The sequence below is a fragment of the Pseudophryne corroboree genome, chromosome 7 (assembly GCF_028390025.1).
Source record: "Pseudophryne corroboree isolate aPseCor3 chromosome 7, aPseCor3.hap2, whole genome shotgun sequence".
In the NCBI taxonomy this organism is placed as follows: Eukaryota; Metazoa; Chordata; class Amphibia; order Anura; family Myobatrachidae; genus Pseudophryne; species Pseudophryne corroboree.
Window position 1 is genome coordinate 120,699,275 of NC_086450.1, and position 12,660 is coordinate 120,711,934.

A 12,660-nucleotide genomic window follows, 5' to 3' on the forward strand; every position below is an offset into this window, starting at 1 on the left:
TAGGGAGGACCTGGAGTTCTCTCATTCGGTGCTGCAGAGTCATCCGCACTCTCCCGCCCGTTTGGGAGCTTTGGTATAATCCCCATGGTCCTTTCAGGAACCCCAGCATCCACTAGGACGATAGAGAAAATAAGAATTTACTTACCGATAATTCTATTTCTCGGAGTCCGTAGTGGATGCTGGGCGCCCATCCCAAGTGCGGATTATCTGCATTACTTGTACATAGTTACAAAAATCGGGTTATTATTGTTGTGAGCCATCTTTTCAGAGGCTCCGCTGTTATCATACTGTTAACTGGGTTCAGATCACAGGTTGTACAGTGTGATTGGTGTGGCTGGTATGAGTCTTACCCGGGATTCATAAATCCTTCCTTATTGTGTACGCTCGTCCGGGCACAGTACCTAACTGAGGCTTGGAGGAGGGTCATAGGGGGAGGAGCCAGTGCACACCACCTGATCCTAAAGCTTTACTTTTTGTGCCCTGTCTCCTGCGGAGCCGCTATTCCCCATGGTCCTTTCAGGAACCCCAGCATCCACTACGGACTCCGAGAAATAGAATTATCGGTAAGTAAATTCTTATTTATTCTCCTTTATTTATATGGCGCCACAAGGGATCCGCAGTGCCCAATTACAGAGTACGCAAACAAAATAATCAAAACGGGAAAATAGTGACTTACAGTTGAAGATAATATAGAACAAATACAGGATAAATAAACATAGCTACAGCAGCAGATGACACTGAAAGGGGTATCAGGGAGGCAAAAAAAACGCAGTATTTGGTGCCGTTGAAGATGGTTTAAGTAAGAGAAGGATAAGAACATGAGAGTTGCGGGCTAACATTCCAAATGCAGAGTGCTTGCTTGATGACTACTGTTTAGCCTTCAGGATGTGATGTTAAAATACAATTTGGACTACAGGATAAGTGCAGCTAACAAGTTACAAGTCGGTTTTTTTTTTTCTTTTTTTTTTTTCTTAGTCTAAGATAATGTTTTAATTATGTCATTTTGGGGTTGTGTTTTTTGCAGTCAATGAACTATCTCCTCTAATGGACGACAGCCGCTATCATGTGCTACTGGCAAAGATTTATAGTAAGATGGAGAAGACAGAAGAAGCTATTGTTTCATTACAGAAGGTATTGATTCATTTTGTCTACTCATAATTTTCCAGTGTTTTTAAACAGTTTTCCTTGTCTCATAATACTTAATAGCAGCCAGTCTTGTTTGCAGCAGAATTTACAGAGGGAAAAAGATGCAGGTGCACTATCTCACACTAGCTCAACCTGTAATAACCAGAGGCATTTAGCATAATCCTGGCCAGGGCTATGAATTTACCAGCCGCACCAAGGTAGCCTCTCATTGGGTAAGTCCCTAACACTAACTACAGGGGTTCAGGTCCGGAGGGCAAGACACCCCAAAGCCACCCAGCCAGACAACCCCAGGGCACCGCAAGAGTGATACAAGTTAAATAATTAGATAGGTAGGAGCAGCTGCTGCTGCATGTGTGAATAATGGGGGTAATTCCAAGTTGATCGCAGCAGGAAATTTTATAGCAATTGGGCAAAACCATGAGCACTGCAGGGGAGGCAGATATAACATGTGCAGAGAGAGTTAGATTTGGGTGGGTTATTTTGTTTCTGTGCAGGGTAAATACTGGCTGCTTTATTTTTACACTGCAATTTAGATTGCAGATTGAACACACCACACCCAAATCTAACTCTCTGCACATGTTATATCTGCCTCCCCTGCAGTGCACATGGTTTTGCCCAATTGCTAAAAAATTTCCTGCTGCGATCAACTTGGAATTACCCCCAATGTGAAGAGTGAAAGAATGAGCAGCAGAATTTATACTGCACACTACTTTGCACAGGTAGAAAGCTATGGTAGTATTTTACATAATTTTCCCCACAGTCTTTTCATGCAGTTAAATTTCTGTTCTTTGTAACATTTTCTCAAAAAACAAGTTCTCATCTTCAAGCATATCTATTTGAGGATTTCATTTTTTCGCTTGCATTTTAAAGCAGTGAAATATTAAACAGTAATTTGAAGATTCCAGAGTTTTCATAGGTTTCTTCAGTTCAAGCGCAGAGTATTTTCTTTGAAGCGTAGGAATAGAGATTTATTGCTTGGCTAGTCAGGTTTTTTAAATCCGACATTGTTTTCTTGGAATTACTCCCAAGGAATACACTTAAACCCCATAGTATTAAAAAAATAAGCTCCTTCACTTCACATTGCTATCGCCACATACAGTATCACTAAATCTAAAATCTAGATTGATTTAAAAACATCAATATTTATCCCTGAATAAATTACTGTTCCATGCTTTTCTGGACATATTCATGAAAAGCAAGTCAGCTGTCTTGCCAGGGATTGTTAAAATTAATGTTTATATTTACAGCGGGTAAAATAAGTATTGAACACATCAACATTTTTCTCAGTAAATATATTTGTAATGGGGCTATTGTAGTGAAAATGTCACCAAATGTCAGCAACAACCCATGCAATCCACACATGCAAAGAAATCAAACCATAGATGTCCATAAATGAAGTTATGTGTAGTAATGTGAAATGACACAGGGAGAAAATATTGAACACACTTACTGAAATGTATTTAATACTTCATGCAAAAGCCTTTGTTGGTAATGACAGCTTCAAGACGCCTCCTGTATGGAGAAACTAGTCGCATGCATTGTTCAGGTGTGATTTTGGCCCATTCTTCTACACAGTCTTCAAATCTTGAAGGTTCCGTGGGCCTCTTCTGTGAACTCTGATCTTTAGTTCTTTCCATAGATTTTCAATTGTATTCAAGTCAGGCTGATTGGCTGGTCCATTCTAGCAGCTTTATTTTCTTTCTATGAAACCAATTGAGAGTGTCCTTGATTGTGTGTTTGAAATGATTGTCTTGCTGAAATGTACACCCTTGTTTCATCTTCAGCATCCTGGTAGATGGCAGCAAATTTTTATCAAGAAAGTCTCTGTAGGCGTGGCTACGGCGGGCATGGAGTAGCACGCAGGTCGCGTGGCTCTCCAGCTAATACTGTATCCTGTGTCCCCCCCCTGGGTTTGAAGACAGCCCCGCAACCTGGGTGAAGCTGTGGAGGGACCCCTGTGCCAAGTTGGGAGCCGTGCGGCACTCTCCTGCTGCAGCCGGAGGGTCTGAGTGAGCGGGGCGCCGGGACCTGCTGTAACACGTGGGACACCGCTCTCCCCGCGCTGCCGCCCTACACACCGTCTGGAGTCCACTGCCGCTGTGTGGAGCGGGGGCGACCTGCCTGACCCTGCTTGTCCCTTGCTTGGGGAGTGAGATCGGGGAAATCCCCGCTGCAGCGTTGCCGTGGGTCCCGCCGCCGCTCCCCTGCTATACAGCCACAGCTCCTGCTCCCTTGCCTGCCTCTCGGAGAGCATTTTCCATTGCTAGGGGGACAAAGCACACCCTGGGGGAGTTGTGTGAGCGCTTCCATGTACCCAGACTACTGCAGTTAATATATAGGCTGCGTGGAGTTCCTCTGTAGGGCTGCCCCGTTACGCCTGCAGAGTGTATAAATTGTGCCACAGTGCAGGTCATTCTTCACTTTATCCTGGTGACCCCCTGCAGATCCTATTAAGGGCTGTGACTGGACGGATTTGATATACTGCTTTCTCCGTCTGCAACCTCTGGACAGTTTTGATTACTATTTGTTCACAGGGCAGCAGCCGGCTAGCTGGACAGTCTGATATACTATATAATTCATACGCAGTTGCTGGACAGTTTTGATATACTATTGTTCCCTGCTCTCCGCCATCAACTTGGCTATAATGGTCAAACCACATCAGGCTGCCACGGGCGCGGCGAAATTAGAGGTTTGTCAGAAATCCTCTGACACGGTCCCAACAAGGGGGGGAGGTGCAGTCGACCTCGTCGCCGCCTTCTCTGTCAGCTAAATCCTCTTCCGTGGAGGCTACAGATGCCGCTTTGCGGAAGGTGCTGGATGCGGTCACGGCCAGCGAGACCCGCTTGGCCGACAAGATCGGTCAGGTCCAGGCGGACTTATCTATTAAACACCAAGACCTTCAGCGGGTGAGAGAGAGAGTCGGTGAAGTTGACTCACGCACGTCCACTCTGGAAGACACGGTTACGCCACTTGGTAGACGTACTTCAGCTTTGGAGTCACAGATGTCGGAGGTACATAAAAAGATGACGGATATGGAGGGGAGATTGAGACGGAATAATGTCCGCTTCGTTGGACTCCCTGAGAAAGAGGAGGGTGACTCCCCCGAAAAATTTCTTGAGAAGTGGCTGCTGGATGCATTTGGAGCGGAGGAGTTCACCTCGCATTTTGCAGTGGAGCGCGCTCACAGGGTTCCGATGCGTCCATTGCCTCCAGGGGCACCTCCCCGTAAGTTCATTGCCAAGCTCCTTCATTATCGGGACCGGGATGTGATTCTGGATCTGGCCCGTACTAAGGGCCCCCTCAAGTGGAACGGTTCTCTGATATCAGTCTTTCCGGATTTTGCCATTGACGTTCAGAAGGATAGAGCTCAGTTTGTCCCTGTGAAAAGCAGGCTGCGTGAACTGAACATCCCCTATGCCATGCTCTTTCCGTCTAAGGGGTATATGCAATTGCGGTCGAATTCCCGAAATTGTCGAATTTCGGGAATTTTTCGCCCAAAAAAAAAAATAGTCAATGCAATTCAGTGCTTTCCGTCCAAAAAACGGACTTTCAAAATTCGACTTTTTGAAATTCGACTTTTGTCAAATTCGACTTTTCTGCAATGATACAGGTGCTGCAATTCGACCAAAGTGTATTCAATTGAAGTTTGGAAATTCGACAACAGTGCTTTTAGACAGTAAATTCGACATTTTCAATCCGCCACACTTTGGTGGGTGAAACTAATAAAAAAAAATTAAAACATGTTTTTTTGTGTGTTTTTTTATTGATAATAGCATATCTATTTATATTAGAAGGGATTAGGTACTTGCTTTGTCTTTTTTGGAGGCACAAGTATTATTTAAATATTTAATTTTTTTAAATTTTTTTTTTTTTTTTTTTTTTAGATGGAATGGTAAAATTCAGAAAAAAAATGGCGTGGGGTCCCCCCTCCAAAGCATAACCAGCCTCGGGCTCTTCGAGCTGGTCCTGGTTCTAGAAATGCGGGGGAAAAATTGACAGGGGATCCCCCGTATTTTTAAAACCAGCACCGGGCTCTGCGCCTGGTGCTGGTGCAAAAAATACGGGGGACAAAAAGAGTAGGGGTCCCCCGTATTTTTTACACCAGCATCGGGCTCCACTAGCTGGACAGATAATGCCACAGCCGGGGGTCACTTTTATACAGTGCCTTGCGGCCGTGGCATTAAATATCCAACTAGTCACCCCTGGCTGGGGTACCCTGGGGGAGTGGGGACCCCTTCAATCAATGGGTCCCCCCCAGCCACCCAAGGGCCAGGGGTGAAGCCCGAGGCTGTCCCCCCCCATCCAAGGGCTGCGGATGGGAGGCTGATAGCCTTGAGTAAAATGACAGAATATTGTTTTTTCCAATAGTACTACAAGTCCCAGCAAGCCTCCCCCGCAAGCTGGTACTTGGAAGAACCACAAGTACCAGCATGCGGAGGAAAACCGGGCCCGCTGGTACCTGTAGTACTACTGGGAAAAAAATACCCAAATAAAAACAGGAGACACACACCGTGACAAGTACAACTTTATTACACACTGCCGACACACACATACTTACCTATGTTGACACGAAGTAGTCGGTCCTCTTCTCCAAGTAGAATCCACGGGTACCTGAAAATAAAAGATAATTATACTCACCTGATCCATGGTCCAGAGATAAATCCACGTACTTGTCAAAAAAAGAAAACGAACACCCGACCAGCGAACTGAAAGGGGTCCCATGTTGACACATGGGACCCCTTTCCCCGAATGCAGAGAGACCCCCCCCCCCCCCCCGTGACTGCTGTCACTGAAAGGTCTTGTAAGCCAATCAGTGAGCGCAACGTCCTTGCACTCTGCTGATTGGCTCTGTGAGCGTCTGAGCTGTCAGCGCATCGCACAGCTCCCTCCATTATATTCAATGGTGGGAACTTTGCGGTTAGCGGTGGGGTCACCCGCCGGTCAGCGGCTGACCGCGGGTAACCCCACCGCTGATGGCAAAGTTCCCACCATTGAAAGTAATGGAGGCAGCTGTGCGATGCGCTGTCTGAGCTTAGACGCGCACAACCAATCAGGTGAGCGCCACGGAGTAGCGCTTCCTGATTGGCTGAAGGGACCTCAGTGACAGGAGTCACGTGATGTCCCGGCATTCGGGAAAAGGGGTCTCATGTGTCAACATGGGACCCCTTTCAGTCCGGTGGTTCGGGTGTTCGTGTTTTTTTTTTGCCAAGTACGAGGATTATCTCTGGACGTGGATTTATCTCTGGACACTGGCAGGTGAGTATAATTTTTTTCACAGGTACCCTCGGATAATCGGAGACTGTGGCAGTCGGCGTGTCAACATAGGTAGGTAAGTATGTATGTGTGTCGGCAGTGTGTAATAAAGTTGTACTTGTCACGGTGTGTGTCTCCTGTTTTTATTTGGGTATTTTTTTTCCAGTAGTACTACAGGTACCAGCGGGCCCGTTTTTCTCCCGCATGCTGGTACTTGTGGTTTTCCAAGTACCAGCTTGCGGGGAGGCTTGCTGGGACTTGCAGTACTATTGGAAAAAACAATATTCTGTCATTTTACTCAAGGCTATCAACCTCCCATCCGCAGCCCATGGATGGGGGGGACAGCCTCGGGCTTCACCCCTGGCCCTTGGGTGGCTGGGGGGGGGGGACCCCTTGATTGAAGGGGTCCCCACTCCCCCAGGGTACCCCGGCCAGGGGTGACTAGTTGGATATTTAATGCCACGGCCGCAGGGCACTGTATAAAAGTGACCCCCGGCCGTGGCATTATCTGTCCAGCTAGTGGAGCCCGATGCTGGTGTAAAAAATACGGGGGACCCCTACTCTTTTTGTCCCCCGTATTTTTTGCACCAGCACCAGGCGCAGAGCCCGGTGCTGGTTTTAAAAATACGGGGGATCCCCTGTCAATTTTTCCCCCGCATTTTTAGAACCAGGACCAGCTCGAAGAGCCCGAGGCTGGTTATGCTTTGGAGGGGGGACCCCACGCTATTTTTTTCCGGGTTTTTCCCGTTTTTTTAAATCGCGGCAAAATCCGGCAAATCGGCCGTTTTTCGCCCGCGGGACTGTCGAATCCGTTTTTCATTGAATATGGTGAATTCCGGAAGCCACCTGCCGGAATTCACCTGTCGAATTGTGTCGAATTCAAAAACGGCGATAATTTGCCGCGATTCGCCGCTAATTGCATATACCCCTAAATTGCAGGTAGTTTCTGATGGGGAGACCAAATTCTTCACGTCTCCCCGTGAAGCGTCAGTGTGGCTGGACGGACGCTTTCCGGCGCGGGGCGATGGCCGCTGACTGAACTCATGCATTCGGTTTCTCTATTTGCAAGTATACTGTTTCTCTTCTGCCTGCTCTGTTTCTTGGGAGGGATGTGTGTTCATCGTTAGCGGGGAACATACTGGGATACTCCTGAGGACTGTTATTATGCTTATATTATGTTGTTCCGGTGCTCACTTCTCTTCAAGTTATTTGCCTCTTGCTGCCTCTGGCTAATATCCTGGTATAGTTTTATATGTTCTTTTCAGGGCTACCTGGATATATATGTCCCGCTGTAGGGTCCCGAATGGTTATTTGGATGGGGTTGTTCTGACGGCCTTGGCGGGGGACTTGAATTTAGCTGTAAGCTTCTCCTGCTTTTAGGTCACTAAATTCTTGGCCCCCTTTTTGGTTTTTCTTTGATTTTATAGAACGTGTAAAGGTATTTCTTGCCTTCGTTTTTGAAGATTGTTTTCGGGAGCGTTGGTTGTTCGGGAATTAGGTATGCTACAAGTTCTTAGTGGTATACGGGGTGGGGGTGGGGGTTTTGTTAAGGTATTGCTGTTTTGTTTTTATTTTCTGATGTGCAGTGTGCTTGTTTCTGATGTGTTTATGTTACAGCTACTTATGAGTATGGTTTGCTGGATAAGTGCTGGGGGTGGCTGGTCGCGGGTCATCGGTTTCATCATCACGCTGCTTTGTTATGGCTTTGGTTAGGTTTCTGTCCTGGAACGTGAGGGGGATCAATGACATGGTCAAGCGCTCCCTGTTCCTTAGACAGATTAAACAATACGCAGCAGATGTAATCAGTTTAATGGAGACCCACTTGGTGGGTACTAGAATTATGTCTCTCAAAAAACCATGGGTGGGGTGGGCTTTCCATTCCATGCACACCGCAGCGTCCCGGGGAGTGTCGATCTTGATCAGAAAGTCTGTTCCCTTCTTGCTTGAAAGTGTACAAACGGATCAATGGGGGAGATATGTGTTTCTAAAATGTAAAATAAACACTGTCCCTTTACTGTTGCTGGCTGTGTATGTGCCCCCTCCGTACTCGTCTGACGTGCTTAAAAAGGCATCTACTTTCATGGCTGCATCCCCGGGGGTGGCTACTGTCTGTATGGGTGACTTTAACAGTGTTTCGAATCATGAGCTGGATAGGCTGTCTATGGCATCCTCCAACCCGCAGCCAAAGCGTTCCCCATTTGCAGATACTTTCTCTGAGCTGGGCTTGGTCGATCCCTGGAGACTGAAATATCCTGATCTGAGGCAGTATTCGTGTTTCTCACATTCCGACTCTTCCTTCTCTAGGATAGACTTGGCTCTCCTCACTCGGGAGCTCCTGCCTATGATACACGGTGTTAGGTATGAGACTAGAGGCATTTCGGATCACTCCCCTGCATCTGTACATATTGACTTCAGCTGTCAGAGAGGCCAGGCGGTATGGAAACTTAACCCTTTCTGGCTCACACATATGGGTGAGGGATCTGAATTGGAGGTTAGCTGGTTGGAGTTTTTTATTCACATACAGATACTACCGATATCTCCTTATTGTGGGATACCTTTAAAGCCTTCCTGAGGGGGACGTTGATCAAAAGAGTGGGTAGTCTTAAATCCTCTTTTAGGAACGTGAAGCTGATCTAGAGGCTCGGGTTGATGCTTCTGAGTCGGTTTACCTGCAGGATGGCTTGGACAATTCTAAATTGGACTGGCTCTAAGCTCAGAAAGAATGGAGCTAGTATCTATGGGGGAAAACCCAGCATAGGCTTCTATTCTCCTCCCATGTTCAATACGCCACAGGGGACCGGCCGGGCTCATGTCTGGCCAATCTTGCAAGAGGGGACCGTTCCTCTCATACAGTGGTAGAGGTTGTGAACTCGGCTGGGACAGTGTTAGATCGCACCCCCCAAATTGTCACGGAATTTGTATCGTACTATCAGGCGCTATATAGTTCCAAACTAACATGTTCCCCACCGGAACTGAGTAACTATTTAGATCAAATCCAGTTGCCTTCTATTTCTAGTGAGGCTAGAACTCTTCTAGATGCTCCTATATCATTGGAGGACGTAGAGGCAGCTATCACCGCATCTCCGGATGGTAAGGCCTCTGGCCTTGATGGTATTCCATCGGAGTTGTATAAGAAACACGCCAAATTTTTCGCCCCTCTGCTGCTTAATTTATTCAATACTATATTTGCGCAAAATATGCTTCCCCCTTCTATGGCTGAGGCATTGATCATAGTGATTCCCAAGCCGGATAAGGACCCCAAGAGAGTTGAGTCCTATCGTCCTATCTCTCTATTACCCACCGATGTTAAAATACTGGCCAAAATCCTGGCTTCCAGACTCAGTCAGGTTATAACCAAAATCATTCACCCGGACCAAACAGACTTTATGCCTGGTAAGTCCACTGCGGTTAATTTAAGGCGCTTGTTCACTCATTTTCAGGTTTCTTGTGGGGGGGCCCGCTCTTCTGTTGTAACCTCTTTGGATGCCGCAAAGGCCTTTGATTCGGTGGAGTGGGCCTTCCTATGGGAGACTATGAGCAGATTTGGCATGGGTCCCAATTTTATTAAGTATGTTAAATTGCTCTATTCTCTACCCATGTCCAGGGTCTCGGTGAACGGATATGTATCGCATTCCTTCCCCCTGTCCAGAGGAACGAGGCAAGGCTGCCCTCTGTCCCCAACCTTATTTGCTGTTGCTATTGAACCTTTGGCATGTTTGATTAGGGCTAGTCCGGATATTCACGGTATTAGAGTGGGCGCTAGGGAGGATAGAATAGCATTATATGCTGACAATCTCTTGCTATTCGTTGATGATTATGTCTCCTCTATGCCTATAATTTTGGATATGATTAATGCCTATGGCCACTTCTCCGGGCTCAAAATAAATTGGGACAAATCCAGTATCACTCCACTTAAAGGTCCAATCCCGGTGGCACCATTGGGTGGACTCTTTCAAGTATCTGGGTATATGGGTGTCGTACGACCCCCGTACTTATGTCTCTCTTAACATTATGCCGCTGATTGTTTATCTCTGTTCAAAAGTTAAGGTTTGGGGGACTTTGCCTCTGACTATTACTGGTAGGGTCAACTTGGTAAAAATGATGTATCTACCTAAGCTCCTCTATGTCCTTCAGCAGTCACCTATATATATATATATATATATATATAGGCTTGAAAATATTCAGGCAAATTGACAGCTTACTGTCTTCCTTGATTTGGGCTAGCAGGAGAGCACGGTTGAAGCTTGACACCTTGTCCAGACCAAGATCGGCAGGGGGCTTAGCCCTCCCTATTTTAAAATTTTACTACTACGCAGCGCAATTAGCACATATTTGGGAGTGGGTGACGGGCTCCGATGGCCTCTCTATACACTCGCAAATGTTTCTGCGGGAGTATCCTGAGGGCACGCCGTTACAGATGTTACTCTGTGGGAATGTTAAATTATCTAAGGTCCCTATAATAAAACAGGCCACTCTCGTATGGAAGCAGGTACATGCTGTCCTGCGGGGCCAGGGTATAGACCCGGACACTCCATTGGATAATGTCCTTGGTTTCCCAGAATTGTCATCGCTCCAAATTAGGGCGGTGTGGGGGAGGTGGGGGGTAACATCCCTGGGGCATTTGTATAATGTCAGTATCTTGAAGTCCTTTCAGCAGCTCCAACAGGACTATAATGTACCCTCCTTTAACTTCTATCGATATTTACAATTGAGACATTCAATTAATGTACAGTTTTCTAATACCCCCCCACCCCCCGATGATTCTAGACTCCCCAGTTAAATCTCTTTTACAGAATCTGGGGGATGGGCATTTGGTTTCTAATATATATACCAGTTTGCTTCAATCTCACTATTCTGACCCGTTGTCTTCTCTTAGAAATAAATGGGAATCCGACTTGGGACCAATTTCAGACTAGATATGGGAGGGAGCTTTATGCTCTCCACGGTTGTCTACCACCACCACCACTAGATATCAGCAAATTCAGTTATTTGTTGTTCACAGAGTGTATATGACACCGGTGAGATTGGCCCGCATGGGTGCCCTAAGTGTGGCAATTTGGGTGCTGATTACTGGCACGTTATTTGGCTTTGCCCTAGGGTACATAACATTCTGGTCTGGTATTATTAATATCATAGTGTCTACTGGAATTCCATCGGTTGTGTGTACCCCGGCGGTGTGTGTGCTGTCGGCCTTGGAGGACGGTGCCCTGGGCGCCCCTAGCAAGCGATATCTGATTAATCTGTGTGCCCTAGCTAAAGTGTGCATCGCTAGACTGTGGCTAGCTAAGGATGCTCCCACAGTACAGTCCTGGGTTTCGCTTGTTAATGAAACGGCTGCTCACGAGAAATATGTATATTTGGCCAGAAAAGCAAGGAAAAAGTACTACGACCTGTGGAGCAGATGGCTCAGCTCTCCTAACTCAACGAACCATAATGATTGAATACTCACCACTGTGTGACTAATATGGTGGTGTGCTGGAGAGATGGGCCACGTTCCATGGAGAACATGTAGAGATATGTAAGAAGGGTTTATACTAGCAGCAGTGATTTCTCCTCTCATACATTGCCCTTTGGACCCGCGACCGGCCCCCCATTAGCCCGCACTTGTAGATAGGGGTTGTATAATTGTAGTTAGCTGGTTGAATATCTGAGAAGTACTTGACTACTGTATTTGGATAAATTGTCTTGATATGTGTCATTTCTTTTTGATTTACAAATGTATGTTTAAAGAGATAAGCCTGCACATCGCTTTTATAATGACTATTGTTTTTGAATTGGGAATCTGTGTATTCCCTTGCATAGAATTTTTTTGTTTAGTGGTTTTTGTTTTATTGATTACAATGCAAAATGAAAAACCAATAAAAAAAAATTGAATTTAAAAAAAAGAATGTCTCTGTAAATCTTTCCATTCATCTTTCCTTCAGTTACATGAAGTGTGCCAGTACCGTATACTGAAAAACAGCCCCACACCATGATGTTCCCTCCTCCAAACTTCATTGTTGGGATGGTGTTTTTGGGGTGATGTGCAGTGCTATTTCTCCTTCAAACATGGTGTGTATTATGGCATCCAAAGAGTTACATTTTCATCTCATCTGACCAGACTATATTGTCCCGGTATTTCACAGGCTTGGCCAAAGGTTGTGCAGCAAACTTTAAACGAGCTTTAGCATGCTTTTTCTTCAGCAGTGTAGTCTTGCGTGGTGAGTGTGCATACAGGCCATGGCGGTTGAGTGCATTACTTCTTGCTTTCTTTGAAACAAT

The 12,660-nt window shown here is 46.2% G+C and overlaps 1 protein-coding gene across 2 annotated transcripts in view; it reads left to right on the forward strand.

The window, feature by feature from the left end:
* TTC21B (tetratricopeptide repeat domain 21B) overlaps positions 1 to 12,660 on the forward strand; it is a 418,459-nt gene that overhangs the window by 208,514 nt on the left and 197,285 nt on the right. For both annotated transcript variants that reach the window (XM_063933597.1, XM_063933598.1), the window contains exon 19: positions 1,025 to 1,131. In XM_063933597.1, coding sequence (XP_063789667.1) covers positions 1,025 to 1,131 — 107 coding nt within the window. The remainder of the gene's footprint in view (positions 1 to 1,024; positions 1,132 to 12,660) is intronic.